This window comes from Alligator mississippiensis, chromosome 2 (genome assembly GCF_030867095.1).
Source record: "Alligator mississippiensis isolate rAllMis1 chromosome 2, rAllMis1, whole genome shotgun sequence".
In the NCBI taxonomy this organism is placed as follows: Eukaryota; Metazoa; Chordata; order Crocodylia; family Alligatoridae; genus Alligator; species Alligator mississippiensis.
Window position 1 is genome coordinate 190,756,532 of NC_081825.1, and position 22,901 is coordinate 190,779,432.

The following is a 22,901-nucleotide window of genomic DNA, read 5'->3' on the forward strand; positions in this document are numbered from 1 at the left end:
ATGAATCTTCAAAATGAGCAGTTACATCACATTACACAAACACAAGCCAGGATTTGCACATTTAATGCGGTACTGTATGCATTTATTTTTTTAGTGCATTTAATAATTTTTATTGAACACCAAAAGTGGTTTGAATGAAAAGACCAGAACCTTAAAATGTAGCCCCTGTCTTCGAACTGAAAAGTTGTGTTACATCTCAGTATGGAAACAATCACTTCACCAATTTCAGAATAGTAAAGAAAACCTCCTGCACCATCTGCTTAAATGCATTTATTTTATGTTTTGCACAGAAGTGTACTGAATACTGGCCAGAAGATCAGGTCACCTATGAAGGAATAGAAATCACAGTTAACCATGTCATACAAGCAGATGATTACCGATTAAGACTCATTACCCTAAAGGTAAGACCATTCAAATGCCTTTACAATAACAGAGAATTTCAATCTAAAACAGGACTGTTCAAAGGGAGCTGAGTATAGACCCTACCTGCTGTATGCTGCTGAACACATACAACTTTACATTATGGTAGTCACTGTGCCCCTGCCCAGTTCACAAATGAGTCAACACTCTAGTACTACAGGCCAGGGGTAGGCAGTCTTTTCCAGCTGTGGGCCAGAATGACTTACCATGGGTTAGAGGTGGGCAGATGGGCAGGTACTAGGACCCAGCAGCCAGTGCCACTTGTCTCTGCAAAGGCATAAGGAGAACATTTGCAGCTGAAACCTCCCACTGCTGAGTGCTATTGAGGCTGTACCTCCATGGGTTAGATTCATTGGTTCCCCAGGCCGGATCTGGCTTATAAGCCATAAATTGCCAACCTTGGTATAGGCAGTCAGGGATTTAGACTGAGTATGTGCAGTTTGAAGACTTCCAGGCCATTTGTAATAGGACCTTTCATTTTCATTCACTGGAGAAACCAAGTGAGTCACTCTGTGTGAGTGTCTTCTAAGGGGACTGGTCATTTTAGGGTGGCATGGTAGTTCAGGGATAGCTTCTTGCCTACTTCAAACCATCCTTCATAAGTCCATAGTACAACATCAGTATTAGTGTAATGTGATAAACCTAGGGATGATGCCGAATAGAACAAAGGCAGCATGGTGCAATGTGGATCAGATCCTTCGCTTGTGTAAGATAAGGATACCTTCATACACTGAATCAGGATTTAGCTGTATGTGGATTTTGCATGTCCTAGATTGTACAGGCATCCCAAGAAGCTGTTAATCAGAGAATAGTTTAAAGTATGTGTATAGGGTTTTTTTTATTAAGGTTAATAAATAGCTTAGATGCTGTTGTACTTGAGAAATTGTTGGCAGAAAACATTGTATAGACAGGTAGGGTGTCTACAGATGTTCAGGGCCCTACTCTAACTCATGGCACATTACATAAAGTGCCATGAGTTAGGACCCACCCCTAACTCAGCAGTTTGCCTGTTGGGTCAGGGTGGGGGTAGCTGGATCCTGCCTGCATTGGCCCTGGCCAGCAGGTGGGGGCACTCCAGCAGCATCCGAGGAGTAGCTGGGGTGGGGGGGCTGTGAGGCAAGGGGGCTTCGTTCCACCCTGCTCCCTCCCTAGCTCTAGCCATTCAAAAGCAGCTGGCAGCTCTGCGCTAGCTACTCCCTCTCCTCTTCCCCTCCCTTGTTGAGAGCCCCTGTTCCTGTAGGCAAGAGCACCAGCCCAGCCCTGCCTCCACACACAAAAATTAACCCTGAAGGGAGCACAAGTTCCCTAAGGTGCGCTGCTTTAAAGAACTTTAATCTAACACTGTGAATCTATGAATCTAATACTTCATTTTACCAGGGTTAATTTTTTGTGCAAGCGGTCATTTTAAAAGCACTCTCCAGGTGCACATGTATTAAATCACAGCTATGGAGTGCTTTCAGGGGCCTGATCACGTTAAAATATCATTGGTGTAAGCGCCCCTGAAGTGCCTTTTGGACCACTGAGAATGTTGTAAAGTTGAGAATTTGGATGCAAGTCTTTTGGACCCTGGTCCTATCCCCTACATCAGTGATTCCCAAACTCTGATCCTGGACCACTGGTGAACTATAGTAAATGGTCCACAGATCACACTCCTCCCCACTCTCTTGGCAATGAAAAGCTCAGTGAAAAGGGCACATGATGGCCTAGGAGAAATTTGAAGTTTGACTATGTTTGACTGCACCAAAGAGGACTGGATGAAATTGTCTTACCTAGATCATTTGTTCTATATACCTCTGGCCTCTGAGTTATCTCTAGTTCCTCTCCCTAATGCATCTATGAATCTAATTACTGGTTGTTGATCCAGTAATTCCACCTCTATTCACTATGGCTGATACATATCATCCTAATTATTTGAATTTAGATAAACTGGCACAGAATCCACTTAAAGAAAACATTCTACAATAATCAGACTAAATTGCTGATAACTTCTGCTGAGAATTTCCCCAAAAATGTTAACTTTTTTTCTGAGTACAGAATCCTTCCAACTAACTGAATTAAAACACTTAGCTTTCCCAACTCATACTAGCTAAAGTAACCTGTGGATGCATGCATACATACTCAAATACAGGCTTGTTTCCTTATACTAACTATTGTATTACTACTTGCTCTAAAGTACCATTGCCTTTTTATAGCTCATTTTTCATCACTAGGTGCTAGAGTCTCAAACTACCTACTGAATAGGAACAGTCTTATATACATGACCTTTACAGAACTTACTTCTACCAGCTCCAGCAGTATTACTTCCTCTGCTGAGAACAAGCTTCCTTTCATGCATACAGTTTCAAGTCTCATCAACCTTATGCTAGCAGGCAGAAAGCCAGCCTTTGAAATCCCATGTTTGGATTTAGAGCCTGAAAAGCCTGTCAGTCATACATTTGGCACAGAAGATGAGGCTAACATCAGACTCCCAGATAAGTGGGAAGGAAAGATTATTTCCAAGTATGTAACAGATTTGCAACAGTCTTAAATACAGCCTATCCCAGACAGTGCAAAACAGCAGCAAGAATAATATCCAGCCTAACTCCACTTCAGTCTTCTTGTCTTACAGTCTGAGCTATTTTAGTTATACTGGATCAATAATATTTTCTCAATAGGATCCAAAATCCCTGTCAGAGTACAACATCCACAAGGTTAATCAAAAATGTGATTAAATACAACGTGTTTTAATATGAACGACTTTTATATCTTTTATTCAAAAATCAAATTTTGACTAAAACCTTTTTCTCTTTCTTATTTTGATGAACAGACAAAATAAAAAATATTGATTAAAAAGAATTTGGTGGGGGTAGGGTTGGGAAGACTTTCATTGATATTTTCCACAGGAAGTTGATAGCTCTCTCCATTTTCTGACCAGCTGTACTGGTGAGACCTCATTAGTATTAATATGGCTGTAGTGCATCCAGGTCAGGCCCTTTTGTACTAGACACTGCATAAAATGATAACAGAGACAGCCCTGAAGAGTTTACAGTCTAAGTGTAAGGCTGTAGACAACAGATAGCTACAACAAAGAGAAGAAGGAAGAGGAGACAATTCTTCTTTTGCTTATTCCTACAAATATAAACCTAGATGCAAATTAAGTTCTTCAAATGACCACAATACCATGCTACATGTAGTATTAACAGTTATCCCCACTGGACAATTTTTTCTTCTTAGAATCATAAAACATTAGGGTTGGAAGGGACCTCAGGAGGTCATCTAGTCCAGCATTTCTCAACCCATGGGCCACAAGAATATATATGAAAGGGTCATGAACAAACTTTAAAAAGGAATCAACAAACTTAAAAAATAGATTCTCCTTTAAAGAAGAAAAACATGGGAAACCATGGCTTTTCCCTTGTGCCTGTGCTCCACAGACACCCCCTATCCCACACATTGGGGGCTGGGGCCAGGGGGTGGGAGTCAGCGGGCTGGGAGTGAGGGACATTGGGTTAGGACTGGCCATCAATGTTTACAGATGGGTTCTGGTACAAACGAGGTTGATCTAGTTCAACCCCCTGCTCAAAGCAAGACCATCCCCAACTAGATCATCCCAGCCAAAGCTTTGTCTAGCCAGGTTTTGAAAACCTCCAAGGATGTAACCTATTTCTGCCATGCAAGTGAGCTGTATTACAAATCTTTCAGTCCCTCCTCAATGCTTCTTCTGTTAAAGTGACTAAATAAGGGCAGCAGAGTTCAGCCTCAGCTGTGCATCTGTTGTAGGGATAAACATAGGGTCTACTGTGTCTATGGTTACACAGGATCCCACAAGAAAAGGCCAAATTTAAAGCACTTATTGGATAGGTCTCACATGTTATTGTCTGATAACCTCAGCCAGCACCAAACAGAAGAAGGGAGCAAGAGAGCAGCAGATTTCAGATAGAAATGGAGAGAGCAATAGAAAAATATTTAAATTTATTCTTTTCAAAGAACACTTTAATCACAGCCAAGAAATTTGAGCATTATCCTGTGACAAATGACACTGAGGCCTCTGTTGACATTTCATGTCAAGTACATAGTTCCTTTTCCACACAAACTCCTCTTTCCACTGGCTATTAACTTTAAGGTCATATCCCCATTGGTTATTCAATTAAGCACTACCTCAGGTTTCAATGAAGTTGATAATCAATTAGTTCTCACCGGGCAGAATGGAAATAAAGGTTTCGTTTAATGAGATGCCATTGCCTGAAACTATTCTTTTGTCATAATGTAGCAATGATGCCTTCCACTCTCTACTACATTTGCAATCAATGACATGGTAATGAAAGCCACAGAAGCCAGTAATTACATTGGATTCTCCAGTACTATGGACAGTCTTCCGTATTCAGAGATGGGATGTTTAAGCATCTAAATGGATTAGAAATATGATGTAATCCATCAACTGCACTCCAAAGGCTGGTGTACATTTGTCAGCAACAGCAGCTGAGGATGGTTTATCATTGTTCTCAGGATACCTTCTCAGCAGGGTGAACTAGCTCATGCAGCATCTCTGTGTTTCTGTGGCTTCCTGCTACCAGTAACTGAGCTAGTTCATTTTCATAGCACTTTGTGGCTGTGACTGTGGCTGTGGCTGGTGTAGACAACCTCTTAGGCTCTTAAGGTCTCATTTTCAAAAGAGACTTTGGGCCAGGTCCTCAAGACACTCACAGTGTTTTCAGCGTGAGATAAATGTCCAAATACCTTTTGAGGACCTGGGGCTTAGGCACAAAGGAGCCTAGGTTTTATTGAAAGTCCTTGTGACTTGCATCATATCGGCACTTACGAAAATGCTACCTCTAGTTTTTAGTTAAAAGCCAAAATTGCTCCTCATTCTGCCTCCTCCCTACCTCCACCCAGCCTAAAATGCAGTCATATGTTTAAAGAAAGCCTAGGGAAGCTGAAAGTTAGATACCTTTTACCCCTTGACAAGAATTATTTAACCCAACATCTTCTGTTCCAAGTAATGGCTACAATGCTGAGGCAAAACACGGAGGGCCCATAGCAGCACTCAGCATCTTCATAGAACAGGCACAAGGTGTGTCATTTTGGGTACCCAAATACCTATGTATACAGACCTAATAAGTACTTCTCCAAACTGGAAGCATGCTTACTGCTTTCATAGTGATTCAGGGACCCTGAGGAAACTAGGACTTGTTCCTCACAATGAATGCAGGGCTGCAACTAGAGGCACAAGTAGCGCATCCCTCTATGTCCCTAAATTGCCTGCTGAGTGGATCTATCATTTATAAGTCATTATTGATAGGATATAATACATCCACCAGGAAGAAATAGGTATCTGCCTGCCTGTCAGGGAGAGAGAGAAAAAAAATATATGGCTCTTTGTCTTTCAGATCCATTATAAAAGTCATTATGTCACAAACAAAGCTCTAGCCTCCCTGAATGAATATGCCAGGAAGAAAACAATCTGACTTTGGCTGCTTTTCACACAGCTTTTAGCACTAAGTAAAAAGAGATGGGGAAGAGAACACAAAAAAAGAACACAGTTGTTTTGGTGGTGTTTTTGCTGATTTGTGGTGTTTACCAGTTTGCTCGTGTGCAGTATCAGTTCTGAACATCAGAAAGTCTGTGTTCCATGGATTTGGTCGAGCAGATGCTTGTTTTCCTTCAGCACTGACTTGCTTATGCTGTCCCCAAAGAGGCAGAGGAAGCCAGAGGTTCATTATCATTTGTTGTTAAGCAAAAATCTTGGAAAATGTTTACATCTTTAGCATTAATTTTCTATATAACTGGGTCACAGAAGGATGAAGAAGTAAGAACCCTGAAACACTACTGGTACACATCCTGGCCAGACCAAAAGACACCAGATCAAGCTCCTGCCCTGTTACAGCTGGTGCAGGAAGTGGAAGAGGCCATGCAGCATGCAGAACAAAAGAATGTTCCAGTCATTGTCCACTGCAGGTAAGTTAATGTTATATTAGATTTCCATGAAGCTCTTTCACCAACAGTGTTATGAGGACACTAAGATAAAAGCCACACCAGCCACTCCTTAAAAATCTATCTATAATGTCTGTAAAGAAAAATCACATTATCATGAGGGAAGTCAGTCTAGGAGGACATGAGCTGGAGGTGTTATGCAATCACTGATAAATGTATCCTTGGATTTTCTAAAAATAATAATAATAATAATAATAGAGATGAGGGTAATTTTCCAGTACAGAAAGTACTGCAGTTAATTTGTCATAGTTCTCGTGCTTAATCTTATTCTGGTAGATAAGGATGAACTGATCACCAAACTGAACAAGGATGAGACATGTCTACATGGTATATTTGCCATGCCATGAAGCTGCATCTGTGTGGCACTACAGATAGGCTGATTAGGATGGGGATGAGGTGAATGACCCTGTCTCTCAGCAGTACGAAATAGGTTGACTAAAGTACTACAAGGACACAGCTACATTGCTTTTGTGTCTAGGAAGCAGCCTACCTGGAGCAGTGCAGCATGCTTGACAGCACTGCTGTCTGGCAAGGTATGCTTACTATGCAGACATACCCAAAATTGTCTAAATGCAACCACAATATAGCCACACATACTGGTAGACACTCAGGGCTTCAAAGATGCTAGTTTCCCAAAAGCTGATTACCATCATGAACACAACTGAATGGAAAGAAGTATTTCAGCATAAATATATAACTGATGCATTAGACTCTCCCAAAACCCACAGTTGTGCACTCGTGAAAGAAGGCTTCTTTGGTTAAAAAGAATTCCTGAAGACTGTGATACCATAATAAAAAGGCATAAAAAGCAAAACAATGGGGAATCTGATAGCAATGAGTACAAATCAGTGTTTAGACTATACAGACAATTGATAAGTGAAACCAAAGTATCCTTGAAAAATCTATGGCCAATGGGTTAAGGACAATGTTAGGAACAAACAGGGTCCTCAAAATGTTGTGAGTTCAGCAGCAAACAAAGATGATAAAATCATCAATAATTAAATACTTTTACTGTGCTTCAGAGAGAAGCAGAATGACATGTGCTTTAGAAAGAAGCTTACTGTAATGATGAAATAACTTTCTGTTCCACCAATAACCAAGGAGGCTCTTAAACAGCAACTGCTTAAAATTAAACATTTTTAAATCAGCTGGATAGTTTTTTCCCCAAAATATACTTTTTTAACAAATTGGCCCACGCACTTTCTTAAACTGGTAATGTTGAGATTAACAGTTCCAGAGGACTAAAAACAGCTAATGCTGTACCAATACATATAAAATATAAATAAGATGGCCTGGAAAACTCTAAGTCAGTCAACCTAGCATCCATCTCAGGTAATATTATGGAAAGACAGATATGAGATATGAGGTGCAGTCATCAGTTAAAAGGATAGGTGCATAGTTGTTGTCAATCATATGGTCTGATGGAAACAAACAAAGCATTTTGATAGAATCGCAAGTTGATTGTTAAAGGTTACTATTCTGATATACCATAATAAACTTCTGCAAGGAATTTGTATTAGTCTGATTGGTTAGTCCTTAATTCAGGTAAACACAGTGCATAATTAAAGCACTCCCCATAGTTGCTGAATTAAAAGCTGATTAACTGATGGACTTCAGTTAATCGTAAATGGGAATTGTTATCCATTGTTAAATTTATCAGTCATCTGGAAGAAAATATAAAATCATTGCTAGTAAAAGTTTTCAGATGATAAAAAGTTGGTGAATTAAACAACGATGGGTTCCGTTAAATTTTCCAGATTGACCTAGATTGCTTGGTAAGGTGAATTCATTTAAATAACATGCATTTTAACATAGCCAAATGTAGGGTCATACATCTGGGAACAAAGAATGTAGGTCACACTTTTAAGATGGAAGACTGTAACCTGGAAACCAGTGACTCTGAAAAGGGCTAAGAGGTCATGGCAGATAAGGAACTGAACATGAGCTTCAGGTGTGTTGCTATAGCCAAAAGGAGTGAACATGATCTTTGACTGCATAAACAGGGGAATGTCAAGTAGGAATAGGAAGGTGGCGTTACTTCTGCATACAGCATTGGTGAGTCTATGCTGGGATTGTGGTGTCCAGTGTTGGTGTCCTCTCTTCAAAAAGGATGATGATAGAGGGATGATGAGAGTGTTCATAAAAGAGCTAGAAAAATGATTAATGATAACGATAGTAAGGGTTTCTGGCCCTTAAAATCTGTGAGTCTATGAGAAACTCTTTTACAGACAGTATTGAACCCAGCCACTGATAAGCCTTCTATTTTGATTTGGAAGCTTGTTTTTTCCTACAGCTCTGTCTCGCTATCTAATATGTAGAAGTATAGGTCTTTGGGGGTTTTTCTTAGATATTTATAATAAAGTATTAGGTACTTGATTGAAAGAAGTGACAGGCTTTTGAAGCATTTTATGAGGATGTTTCAAAAAAGAAATGGCAATTTCAAAATAAGCCCATTTTGTGTACAACGATCACTTACAGGACCGCACCACTTCTCTGCATGGTTGTAAATGATGGGGGTGTTTGGTGATGGCACCATCAGAGTTCTCCTCCCACACAAAATGGTTTTATTTTGAAATTGCTATTACTGTCTGAGACACTCTTGAGGATGATGGCTAGGGGCCAGAGCACTCTCAAATGTCCTTATTTATTCCTTTGTATAAAAAATGTGGAGTGTATGTAGTATATTACATATATTGGGCACTTGCAAACCATCAGCCAGGCCCTGTGATATGCTGATAACCACATTTTCACTGGCTTTGGAGTAAGATGAAGCACCTTGCAGGATTTGGCCCTGCATTAGAGCATAAACCTGCTAGTAGGTTCAGCCCTCTTAAATACAGTATAGCACAGTTTTTCTTTTCTTTTCTTTTCTTTTCTTTTCTTTTCTTTTCTTTTTAATGTTCCTACCTTTCAAGGGTTCTCTAAAGTCAGCTTCATGTTGAAGGTAGGTTGTCTTTTCCAATTTGGTCTTATAAATAAGTCACTGGCCACAGGAGATCTGGACTCTGTTCTTCTCTCTGCCACTAGCTTTCAGTCTGACCACAGACAAATCACTTCACCCTTCTTTATCAGTTTTCCTGTCTGTAAAATTATGATGCTACTTACCTTCCTTTGTAAAACATTCTAGAACTCTGGATGTCCAGCATTATGGAAGATCTCTGTTTTATTGTTAGCTATCTGCATTATTACCATAGAGATATGCACAAACCATGGGGACTGAGTACCTGGCTCTTGGTACACAGAGTATGAGGTAATCCTTGGCCTGAATCATTTATAATCTAAACAAATGCAATAGGCAAAATAATGGGAAATGGGATACAAAATAGGAGCAAAAGGTTGGAAAGTGAGGTAGGTAGAGAAAATAGCTAGATTTTTAAAAGTACCTAGGTACCTGTGCACCATTGATTTCCATTTAGACCTAAGGACCCAAATGGAGCCTGGATCTAAGTGATTCAGCTAAGGCTTTTCACAGGTATTAATGGCAGCACCAAGTATTAAACCTTGCTCTCCATAGCCCCAGTCCAGTGCCTTATGAGCAAAACCATGCTTCCTCTTTGAATTCTTCTTACCACAGCTTAAAGCCATTACAATACAGTTGTTGTGAGCATGAATAGGAATTTCTGCATGAAAATGTTGCTGATGTGGTCATAAGCCCATCTGTGCCAGTGAAGGAAATCTCACTAGAATTTTGCTAACAGCAACCACGTGTAAGCCCCATTGTTTTCTATACATTTGTTGCTGTTTTTTTCTTATGACTTTAACAGTGCTTAAACAGAGGGAAGTTCTCTGGCAATTGTGTAAGGTAATTATTCTTGAGGCTGCTTATTTAATTATTTAACATGCAGGAGTGTTGTCAGCTTTGCAGCTGATTCTTCATTAAGGTGGTAAGAAGAGTTCACAGCTTCTTATTGCCACTTTAACAGCACAACATCAACTCTGTTTTTTAACCAATGACTGAAGCAGCTGAAAAGAAAAATACTTTTTCATTGTTAAAGAATGAGAAAAAAATCTCTAATTTGTTGAATCTTGCACAACTCCAGAGAGTTATAAGATTTCTGATCTGAATGACTTTGCAAATGGCATCAGACTTGCCATATTGCTGTTCACCATAATTATTTAAGCAATGTTTATCACAACATGCATGAATGAAAATTGTTCAGAGAAGCTCTCAGAGAACTGCACAAGGGGGATATCTTTCAAACTAAATTTTGCCTGAGAAATAAAAGTTATTTGTTGCTTCTATTATTTAAGTGGTACACTGCCATCAGAGGCCTGACAAAGGCCAGAGGGTCCTCTTAAGGTCTCTTTGGCATTGTACTCTGTACTGCCTGCCTCATCTCAGTGCTAATGAATGTCTTTTGAAAAAAAATGTGTTCATGATTACAGGCTGATTTGCTCTGCCTGTCCATTACACACATTATGAAGCACTGTCCTCACTGGGAATGGGAGAAACCTGTTATTCATCTCTTTTGTGCCTGGTCTTTTTGAAGGCACAATTTCAGTTTTGCAAACCCTGTGTGTGGCACATGCATCTACAACAGTTTAGGAGCCTCCCAGGGAAGAAAAGAAGATATCTCTAAGCAGTTCTGCTACTCATTGCCACAGGACATGGTCCTTTCTTGGTGGTCTTATTCATATTGTCCAACCTCAACCACTTGCTCGGTGGCTATTGCTCAATTACAGAGCAGTTGGCATGCAGGGTCCATGTGTCCAAGGCTTGTGTAGCCATGCAACTATGTAAAAGGGCTCTCCCTAGGCAGGCCTAGAACCTGTGTTAGAAACTAGCCTTTACTTTCTCATCATCTCTTAGTATTTTCCATTCTGATACCCAAGGAAATAGCGGTTGCTTTAAAATGAGAGCTAGATAATATAACAGTAGCATTTATTAAATGCAAGATACTTTGCCTTCATGTGTTTGATCAGCAATGTGCTTTTTAGGTAAGGTTGCGCACATCTGACTATGTAAATATAGTCTCTCCTTTCTATGTGGTTCCCTGTTATAAGATTCTCCCAATGGAAAGATATACAGGCATGTTGCCTGTCCTGTCCACTGAGATGTATTCCCACTCGGTTGTGTAATCTTTCAGTAGGAAAACCATCCCTGTTTCACCATGAGACACCCAGTTTCTGTACTTGTTTGGCCCCATCAGCAATGGAGTAACCAACTGTGAGGTGACAAGGCAAAGAGTGTGGTTCAGAATTACTTCAGTCTCTGCCTCTCTGAGAATAGGCATTCTGCTGTTGGGGAGACAAGAGCACATCCATCCCATTTAATAAAAGACCCTTGCCACGGGGGCAGTCTGCCACTCCCTCCAGTTTGAATTTGTGGGTGCTGCTTCCCAACCAGTCTGAGCAATGGAATGACGAGTGGTGTACACTGCAAAGTATTCCTTTCCTCGCCTCATCTCCCTTGCAACATTATGGTCTGTGCTTGGGGTTCAAACCCTGAACCTCTGTGTTGTTGCATGATACAGCCGCACAAGATGATATTTTTTTCTCTGAATAACCATGCTTAAAATGCCTTTGTTGCCAAGTAATGCTTTTGGGGGCTACTACTTGTTAATATTTTTTCACACATGTGGAATATTAGCAATATATATACCTTGAAATAGGCGCACACACATGGCCACATGCTTCCAGAAGGGTGTGGAGGGGCAAAGGGAGGGGGTGCATTTGACCACACATTATGTACATAACACATGAAGTTCTAATGCTTTTCTCTTTTTGGGTTGTTTGCCCCCACTTTCCCTGTTTTCCACCTCTTCAGTGCAGGGATTGGAAGGACAGGCTGCTTCATTGCCACCAGCATTTGTTGTAAAGAGTTGAAGAATGAGGGCATAGTTGACATACTGCGAACAACCTGCCAGTTACGACTAGACAGGTAAGGGAATTCTCTTCCTTTCCAAAATAAAATATGTGAATATATGCATTCCACATATTTAAGAGGAAAAGAAATGAGAATTGGAAAGAAAAACAAATGCAGGCCAGTGAGTAGAATTTTTTGTCTCCCACAGAACATACTTGTTGCTTTGAAATAAAGTTCAGAGTCCAAGTGACTTAAGAGACAAACTCCCATTAAAAAACAACTCCGGCCTGTGTTCTGATATTAATCTGTTGTCCCCTAAAATCCCAACAGGGAAAGAATGCTTCAGCAAGTCACAACTGGTCCACATCCTCAGCTGGCATAAATTTGGATAGCTGCATTGATTTTCATGAAGCTACAACTGATTTATACCCTTTGAGGATCTGGTCCTACTGTTCTAACCAAAGGAGTAAGGCTGGGAGTCCTGCTGCCAACCACAAGGTATTACCCCTACAGAAACTAGTCTCAGAATCAAAGATGTGCTTGCAACCATGAGGTGAAACAGAAGAAGTAAAGAAAAAAGTCCTATTCTGGTTGGCCTTGTAAGCAGTGGTGAAAGGGTCTGACTATGGAAGCTGCTCGGGTTATGTACAGGGGGAATGTCATTTATACACCCAGGTGAATACAGACATGCAAATAAAGGCACGAAGATCTCCAAAATCAAATGGTTCTGTTTAAGCATTCTTTATCATGCTGGTTTGATTCTGACCACAAAATAAAGAGACTTGAATTTTGCACCGAGATATTATTTTTCCTCTCCCGCTGGTTTCAAACTGCATCAAAACATGTCTCAATGCTCTCTCTAATGATAATGATAAATGTAGTCAAGGGAAGCAATGTCACAAAAAACACACCAAAGATTAAAAAAAAGAAAAAGGAAACCTCAACCCCACAGTGAACTTTATTTCAGAGGAGCAATTATGAGTGGGAGGCAGAAAATGAAATGCTTGTCAGCCTGCTGAGGTCCTGATAGGCAGAGTCCTGCAGAGGCCCTGGTGATTTGGCTGTTTCAGTGGATGTCAGCCCAGACAATGAAAGTCCACATGAGAAATAAGAAAAAAAAATAAAAAGCAAGAATAAACCATTGGTTTGTCACAGCACTGTGAAGTTCACTAGGTCTGAAATGCCCTCTACTGACTTCTGTCTGTGAGTAACACAGGGACGTGCTTCACAGGCAGGGAGCCACAGGAGCAAAAAACATCAAGGATGTCCAGTCAAAAACAGGTTTGGTACATGAGGCACATCTGAAGAATACTAGCCTTGCAGGGAGGCGGGTGCTGGCAAAGGGAAGGGAAGAGGAGTGCACAGTGGATATTTAAATGTGTCTAATGCTTGCTGTTTCATCAGACCTGGATCAAACCAAAAAGTGCTAAAGAAGCCACAGCTATGATAGACAGATGGAGACTGTGTGTGAGGATTGCCACTTCACTATCTCTGGATAGGGATAAGCAGCATGAATGGCATAAGAGAGAATAGATGCCCAGCAAGGATGAGGGAAACTATCAGATCCTGTCCTCACTGCAAGGGGTGCTAAGTTGTTAGGGAATGAAGAAAGGGGCTGATAGCCTTTTCAAATCTGCCTGTGCCTTTGTCTATCTCTTGCCATCTTCATGAACCATCACTAGCTCCTACTCTGGCACCAGAAGCAATAATTATAGAGAGGCAAACACTTCAAAAGGCTTAGCTCAGGGGTGGGCAAAATATGGCCTGTGAACTGGATCCAGCCCACGGAGGGACTTTGTCCAGCCAGTGGCAGGTCCCTCAGTCCCACCTAGCCCAGGCACCATCCAGCCTGTGGCATGTCCCACCACCCTGTGGGCACACAGTGGGGCTCTGCCTGGACTGCCTTTCTAGGCAGCCCAGGTGGCAACTCCTTCCAGCTGCTGCTGGCCTGGGCCCCATGGTACTGGCAGGGACTCACGTGCACACTCCAACCACAGCCTGTCCTGCGCCCAATCTGGACTCAGCCCAGCAGAGCAAACCAGCTCCAGACCAGCTGGAACCCGTGTGCACTGCCTCGATCCTGGGCTGCCCCATGCCTGCTCTAGACTCTCCCACCTACGCTGAGCTGTGGTAGCAGTGGTAGTGGCTAGACAGAATCTGCTGCTTGGCACGGGGGAAATGTGGCCTCTCCACCTTGCTACTGTCTGGGATGGCCTGTGCCTGGCATGACCTGTGGCTCCCCTCTACTGCCAGCACTGCCCTGCTGGACAGCCCAGAAGCAGTGATGATGGCAGCAGAGAGGAGCTGCAGGGCAGCCTGGGCACAGGCTCCAGACAGCTGCAGCCAGAAGGGCCCCACAGCAGTAAGGGAGAGGGGCCGCTTTTCCCCTATGCTGAGCAGCAGCTTTTGCCCTGCCACTGCTCAGCGTGGGCAGGCAGTCTGGAGCAGGCACAGGGTGGGCCAGGTTCTGGGCTGTGCATGCTGTTCTGGGCTGGTCCACTCCAGCCGGGGTGAGTTCGGAGCAGATGTATGATGGGCTGGGGTCAGGGCTGTGGCTGTGCTCTATTGGCGGTAGTGCGCGGGCTCTGAGCTTTTGCTGATGGGGGAGCAACTGGCTCATGGAAGCTCCCCTGAACTGCCTATGTGGCCCACAGGCCCAAATAATTGCCTATCCCTGGCATAGCTGGAAGCAGTGTCTTTGGCCAATAATCACTGGACACATTTCATAAGCAGGATAAACAGGATGACAGGAGGGCAAGAGACTCCAGGGACTTGAAGGCGGTATTGTAGGAAGTGAGGTTATTATGAGTCAGCTTAAACATTTGCAGGAAAACTCCTTGATCTGTGCAGAGCAATAGAGGTATGGGCATTAGCCCTAAGAATCCTCCTTGCTTGGGAACTGCAGGGAGGAGTTTCAGCTTGTTGGGGTGTGTCTACATGAGACACTTAATGTGCAGAAGACTAATTCTACTGTGCATTACCACGGCGGGCAAAACCCATTCTAATGCACTAATGCTTGATAGGTTTAGTTTAATGCATATTAACATCTTTAACAAAGCATTCATCTGTGCTAATGTGCCATTACAGGCACTAAAGTTAACGCACTGCAATTATGGCACATTGATGAACATGTAGACATGCCTTTGGTGAAATATCTGATGTGCAGTGTCTGACCTTGGGAACCTGACTTTCCTAAAATGAAATGATGTGCACTGTTGGCCTAGGATATGAAGACATAAGTGTCTCTTCTGGGCCCCTCTGGCATCAGGTGTTATAAGATGTGCACAGTAAAAGGGTGGTGCTGCTGACAGCCACCTTCAAACGCTTCCTTTTGTCATGTTCAAGAGAAGTGTCCTCTGCACCTAAACATTTAGGGACAGCTACTTCGAGCCACGTGAGCTGCAGAGGGGCCCAAAGGGAATTACATTGCACAACTGGTAGTTGTGAGGGGCAGAGGCAACACAGAACCTCAGGCATGATGGGCTTAGATAATCTCCACCTGTCTCTGCAAAGTACTTCTGTATGGCAGAACAAGGTCTGAAACTAAGTGGATCCACTTGCCATTACCCCAATTTGGGATCATGAGGACATTGGCCCCTACAGGAAGCAGTGGGCTGTTCTTCAGCTTGCTGTCTGATTGGAGGGACAGAGATTTCTTCTTGCTAACCCTGCATGGTTCACTTTCACAAGGTCTAAGCATTAGATACTATACAGGAGTCTGGCATTTGTTCCTAAAAATAAAGTTGACATGACAAAGGAGAGTGGTATTTCCAGCTTCCTTGTAACCAATGTTTGAGAGATGGTTTCCAGAAAGTCTCTGTGGAAACATGGGTGAAAATATAATTTATCTAATCTTTACTAAACTCTGAACAGCTATCACTTGTCATGAGGCAGGTGTGTGTAGGAAGGAGAGGAAGCCACAGCACAATGGAGAATAAGATAAAAATAAAATCACTTCCACTTTTCTAAAACTCGATGGCCACACTTCTGCTTCTGTTGCCATAACTTTAGGGTACAACCTAGCTCTTAGTGGAATTGCATGGGGAGTAATCACCAGATAGACTAACATTCCCTGTGTCATGAACTGTCGAAAATATATTTTCAATGCCATGAGCAGCAGACACGCTTTGATGCAGATAAATAGTGATGCTGTTTCACATACAGCAGTTCAAAAAAATAAGGATTATCAAAATAAGGTTCCCTCAGTCAGTGGAGTCCAGGAGGAGGTCCTTTGTATCCAGTCTGGCCCTTCAGTTGTAGTTTTAGTGTTTGTAAGATATTCACTGGAGCAGGTATATTATATTTCCCTGTGCCATCCAGGCCCTTTTTGCCACAAGGGCAGCTCATGCTAGGAGATGGCAGTTGGTGGGAATGCTGTCTACTCTTCCTTAAGCCAAGAGGGAGCAGCTTTAACATAAGAGCAGGAGGACTGTCATTTACTGACCGTAGGTCCATCTTGCCCAGTAGCCTGTGTCACACAGGGGCAGAGAGTAGATGCTGAAAGGGAGAGCAACTGGGGTATGGCCAGGGTTTTCTCCACCTTTCCTCTCTCGGGGCCCTTTCCTCTCTCGGGGCCCTTTCCTCTCTCAGGGCCCTTTCCTCTCTCAGGGCCTACGCACTAATCCTGGGTGGCTTCTGGAGCTCTCAACTCCTGGATTGTCCGCACATTGACACCTTTTAGTGGTTTAAAGCACTTGTTATGCTGCTCAAAGTCCCGCCACCCCAGGGCAGGATTATTTCTTGCTCCGCATAACCCAGCTCCCATTCCATTAAGGTGTGGCCACTCCCCACAGATGAGCTGCTCAAATTGAAGGTATGACTGCAAAGCTAGGACTAAGCCAATAAACTTTTGCAGGGCTCACAGTATAATGTGTAACAAGGCCCTCACTTGCAGCCTCCAGCATTCAAGGAAGCTTTCCATAATTTCCTGTGGAACTCCACTGCTGGTGGAGGCTGCTGCAGGATTGTATGAAATAAGGCATTGCCATTTTTCTCCCACCCCAAAGTAGACCCTGTAAGAGGGCAGTGGTAGCCCTCTTCTGCAACTTCCATCACCCATCCCTCAGTGTAAGTAAGGTCACCACCGCAATTTCTAAATCCATGAACCAGTGCTTCTGCTGGCATAATTCTGTTTAAACCCTTGGTGAATTAAAACCGTTTTTGTTTCATTTGTTTTTTCATGTGCATGGATTTTAGCCACTTTGTTATTGGGCCATCGGTAGACTTTTATCACAATATTTGTTAGATATTGTGAGAAGCTGATAGCAAAGCTTTAGATAATGGTAAAAACATCCTATTCAGCACTGAACATCTTTACCCACATTCCCTTTTGCTAAGCTCTAGCTCCTGCTATAAATCTGTATGTTTCCTAATATTCTGCTAAAATAGAAGGATACATTGAAAAACAAGCCATATGTTTGCTCTTGCCTAGTTATATCATTAGTAAAGAGTAACTCATTTGCTTTTCAAGTTTGCAATATGGCTTTAAAAGGTGAATACCAAAACTGAAATGAAAGCTGAAGAAGGCCAGATTTTTGTGTTGAAAGTCTTTGCTAAGCAGGATGTTGTCAGCTCAGTCACCAGTTTTCAAACTATTCTTTGCTGAAATGTATTTGTCTACTCTGAAATCCTCTTGGCTGTCCCTAGTTCACTGGGGCTATTCCAAAACACACCATCCTGTGATGTCACAGGCCTAAAACTGGGCAAGTAGCCTCACCCCTTTCTTCTTATATGTTCTGCCTGCCTTCTCTATTTAGAGCATTTTTTGGGGTGGGACTGTAGCCTCTGTGTAACTGTCTGTATGCACAGTGCTAGTACTAGAGGCACCACTATACTAGAAATAATAAATGATAATAGTATCTTCAGGGAATTAGAGCCTTACTGAGGGGGAAACGGAAGGTGAGATGGATTTCTATTTTGAATGCCAACCAAAGTCAGATCCAAGGCCTATTGCAGTCAATGGGAGATTTTCCGTTGACTTTGGTGGATTTTGGAATATAATCTTGGTGTATAGTTCCACTTTCATTTTAGACATGGCACTACTGAGTACAATAATATAGATAATTAAAGTACTTTTCCCCTTCCCTTTCTCTGCTTTCCTTTTCAGGGGAGGAATGATCCAGACTTGTGAACAGTATCAATTTGTCCACCATGTCATGAGCTTGTATGGGAAACAGCTCGCTAGAGCAGCAGAAGAATAAGCATTCATGGTAGTCCTAATGGCTAAACCCAAGTGAACTTCTGACTGGAATGAGATATATTCCAGATCTGATAAGAGACATATGGTTACTCAGCCATCTTAGTTGAAGATACACATGCGCGCACGCACACACATACACATATACATACATACATAAATATAAATAAATAATATATTGTTTTACTTTGATATTGCTTCTTTTATGCTTTTGTTTGCATTGAAGAGTTGAGATACTACTTGTCTTACACATATGTGGCAGGACATTATCTTCACCAAAAAAAAAACAAACCCAGCTTATTTATACTGTAAATAAAAATAGTAGCTTCATTTGTTACAAAATCAAAAAAATTCCACTTTGTGTCTTCAGTTTGCTATTTAAAAAAAAAAATTTAATTGCTAATCTATCCAAATACAGTGTGAAACTTTTTGAAATTGTCATGCTGAAATATGTACCGTATGTTGACTAAGCTTGAAAGTAACTTTTGCCTTTTTCTGATTGTTTTTACCTTTAAAACTACCGAATACTGTGTATATCATAAACCTTCTGAGCCTCTGCATTTAAGGATTCAACTTGATTCATATTGAAATAATGTTTCACACTTCATGTTTGCTTGTTAAAAAAAAATCCACAAGATGTAGCAGTGGTGTCAGAACAAAGGGAGGAAAAGTTAAATAATTTACCTAAGTCAATTCCTATTTCCTTAACTGCAGTATGCCGTAGGATTATAACAATATTGAAATGCTGTGGTGAAAATGAGAGAGGAGTCTGAAAACAAAACACTTCAAACTGAAATCTAAATCTGGATCAGAATTTGAATTTTGCTAATGGCTTCTGTATGTTGTCAGCCCAAATTCCCAGATACAATTTCCTTTGAACTTTGAGATGTTCGAAATCTAAGTGTGAATTTTGTGACTTAAAGCCCACTTCTATTGAGTAGACAGGAAAGGGTCACTTCTTTGCTGTCAAGTGAGCTGAGAGCCCAGTTCTCGTGAAAATGGGAATCAGGCATCCAAATCCCGTAGGCAGCTTTGAAAACTCATAAACCAAGTGTTTGCCTTTGAAAATACATTCAGACTGTCACTCAACCCTGTATCCCTACAACCAACGATCTGTGCAGCAGCACTTCCTTTTAGACAGACACTGCAGCTCCTAATTATCTTCTAAGCCCCAGTTCAGGAAAAGATTTAAGCATTTGCTTAAGTTTAAGCATGTGTCTAGACCCATTAAATCCATGCCTGAGTGCCCTAATGAATAGGCATATATTTAAGCATGTGTGTTTAAGTGCTTTAAGAATTGGGGCACGACAAGCAATTAAAGTTATCTGCAACTTGCTTTTAACAACAACAGCAACAAAATTGTACTTGTATTAGTGCTGAAAATTCTGAGAATTTATTGCACTTGCTGATCAGAAAAGGATCAAACAGCATTCAGAATTATAAGGGCTCGATCCTGTTTTCACTGATGTTTTGCCATTGACTTCAGTGGGCACAAGTTCAGGCCTGAAGTGCTATTTCTACAACTTACTGTGTCACTGTGGGGAATTTTTCCCAAAAGTTCAATACATGTCTTTTGTTTTTTATTTTGTATCCAAGTACCAATAAATTTCATGTCAGCAGGGTTTGCATGAATGTGGCAACATGTCTTATCTTTAAATCACTTAACTTTATTGCTGTATTTAAAATATTTCCTTCAGTGAGAAGCTAGCAAAGTGAACTGGCTTTTACAAAAAAATACTGCTGGTAGTCATTAAAAAGAGCAATAAACTTAAGCATTTTGAGCATAACATGGCTGTTAGTTTTATGTAAACCTCACTTGCTGTCATAATTCCCTTGCTACAGACTCTTTCACAAGGGTGACATGATCCCCACCTAAGGATTCTTTCTTAGAAATAACAAAAGCACCACTGATGTTCTGAATGGCATTGTAAGTGGGACTCCTTATAAATAATGTTTTAAGATGTCTAGTGCCCTTCAATGTCAAAACTAAATGAATAAAATGACATGTTTTGTCATGAATTATGCTGTGTGTCTAATAAAGAATATTTGCTATGATGGACAGCAGTGTGGGTATTGGACAGTAGCTAAATTGGTATGTTGTCTGCTTTACAAGGAGAATTCCTAGTGCAAAACCATGCTTCATCAAACAAGAAATACTCTGGTCTATGAGGTTGTCAAGGCTTTCTTCGTTATGTTTGGGGTCCATGCCTCTAACGTAGTCTATTGGCCAGATCATCAGCAAAAGTCCTCAGGGCGTCTGTATCTGCAGTTGGACTAAACTCTCATGCTCTCACCCACCATCACTTGATGGTATACCTAATTGAACTGGGAGAAAGAGTGTGCAGATAGGTTCAATCCCAAGGTTCTCGACTCGATCTTTTGGGGGGCTCCTCCTTCCCTTACACCCCCTACCCATTCCATACTGTACTAAAGTCATTGTCTTGATCAAGGAATAAAGTTCTCACCCTAATGGGTAACTTGATGAAGGAAAAATATAATGACTTCACCTCCTTCTAGCATATGTTGCCTTGTTCAAGTACCACTGGTTACAGTCCAAGTCATGTATTCTCCGGGGCTGATCACCCGCCAATCCAGGCAACTGTCTAGACGTATTCCGGTAAAAAGAAGAAAACAAACTACATGCAGTCTATTCTGAACCCAGGCCAGGTCCCATATTGTTCACTCTCCCCGAGCAGCTTAAAGGACTCATCCAGTATATCAAAAGAACAACATACACTCACTGGAAGCCAGCCAAGACTTCCTATATTGAGGGCATTGGAGCCTCTGGCAACACCAAGTACAGTCACTTCATTCTCTCAATGTATGCCCACGCTGCCATGCCCTTCAATGCAGGGTGAGGCCAACTGAATGCCCAAGAAAACAATTGCAGAAAAAAATGTACAAAAGAAACAAACTTCACTCAGAGTGGGGTAGACCACTTATGGTTCTGTCTTCCTCTCTCTTCAAAGCTTCTCCCTGGTTATGGAGCCAAGTGGTCCAGGCTTCTAGTTCAGCCCTTGGGCTGCAAGGCTTGACTGGCTTGCAGAGAGCTAGCCCCAATCTGGCTGCCCTCCTCAGTGTTCGACACCAACCGGCAGTTTCCCCTGGACAGCTGAGTCTGCCAGGTCTTCCATTTTGGATGGGTCTGCCACCTCTGCTGGGACAGCCAGTGTTGCTGGTTTGGCCATTTCCGGTCCCGACTGTCTCCCCAAGCCTCCTGGCTTCCAAGTTCTCTCTCCCTGAGCATTTGCAGTTGGGGTTTCAAATGCCAGTTCTGGACTCCCTCCTCCAATCTGAAGGAAGTACCAGCTAGAAAAATGTTGCTGTGCGACAGCTTCCAGCTGCGGCGGATCGGCATTTGCAAGTGAGGGAGTCTCTCAGCCTGCCGCTTCTCTTACCGGCTGGGGCTGCTCCTTCACTCCCTCACAAAGGTAAACAGGTGTAAATCAGTGTTGCTGCACTCTCTTCTGTGTCAGAAAACTGATTTCTAATGACTTAAGGAAAACTACCCTGCTTTCTGCTTCCATTCTACATTTGTAGCAAGCAGTGAGGGGCTTTTGAGATCATATGGCCATCAGTGCAATCTAACTGCTTTGCATCTGTCCAAAGCAGCTATAATCATGGTTTAACTAGCTGCTTGTGATGGCTTTACAGCTGCTTTGCATCAAGCAGGCAGAATGTAACAGTTTCTCTGGATCAAAATGTTCAAATGTCTCTCAAAATGATACTTGGTTTAATGCACTTGACTGTAATCCACCTATTTACAGCCTGGCCCTGGCGTAAGTATCATAATTAACATATTTTTCTCTTCTTTTATAGAATTTAAAGCCAGAAAGGATCATTAAGATCATCTGGTCTGGCCTCCTACAATCTTAGAGGTAGTTTTAACAAATATTTTAAGATTAGCAATAAAATGAGCTCCCACACAGATGCATGTAGTCAGAACGGGTGGAGTTAGTTTTTTCTTGCTATCTAATAGGTTTAAATTCCTAGCTGCCCTGCTAAGGATGTGGGAAACTAAAGCTGAGGTTGCACTCTACTTCCATTCTTCTGTCCTTATTAGGGACTCTGTAGGGTAAGAAACACAAGCCTGGAGCATTTTACTCGCCACCTCTACACAGCTCAGCAGACTTTCTTATACCAGACGCATCTGCAGCGTCAAATGTTTCCCACAGGCGCACAACAACTTCGTATATTTAGGAGTGTGGTTTTATAAGAAATCTAGGATTCTTTTTCTTTTTTCTTCCTTCCATTTTTTTCTCCTTTCTATATGTTCTCCCTTTCTATATTTTTTCTCCCTTCTATATTTTCTCCCACTATTTTCTCCCTTCTGTCTCATCTCATGAGCAGTTTCATACATTATGGTGATTAGTGGTCCTCTGTACCACCCTGGGCCCTGGAATGGATCTGTGTTGTGTTCCTGGGCCTGGATGTTGGCTACCTGTTTGACCTTGGGTACTTCACTTGACCTCTGCTTCAGTTTCCCCAGGGATAACATGAGAGTAATGA

The 22,901-nt window shown here is 41.9% G+C and overlaps 1 protein-coding gene across 11 annotated transcripts in view; it reads left to right on the forward strand.

The window, feature by feature from the left end:
- PTPN5 (protein tyrosine phosphatase non-receptor type 5) overlaps nt 1-20,451 on the forward strand; it is a 147,351-nt gene extending 126,900 nt beyond the window's left edge. For all 11 annotated transcript variants that reach the window (XM_059722604.1, XM_019477155.2, XM_019477156.2 and 8 more), the window contains 4 exons: nt 291-401; nt 6,194-6,354; nt 12,158-12,271; nt 18,303-20,451. In XM_059722604.1, coding sequence (XP_059578587.1) covers nt 291-401; nt 6,194-6,354; nt 12,158-12,271; nt 18,303-18,396 — 480 coding nt within the window. In that variant the 3' untranslated portion in view covers nt 18,397-20,451. The remainder of the gene's footprint in view (nt 1-290; nt 402-6,193; nt 6,355-12,157; nt 12,272-18,302) is intronic.
- Nucleotides 20,452-22,901: the final 2,450 nt, after the last annotated feature.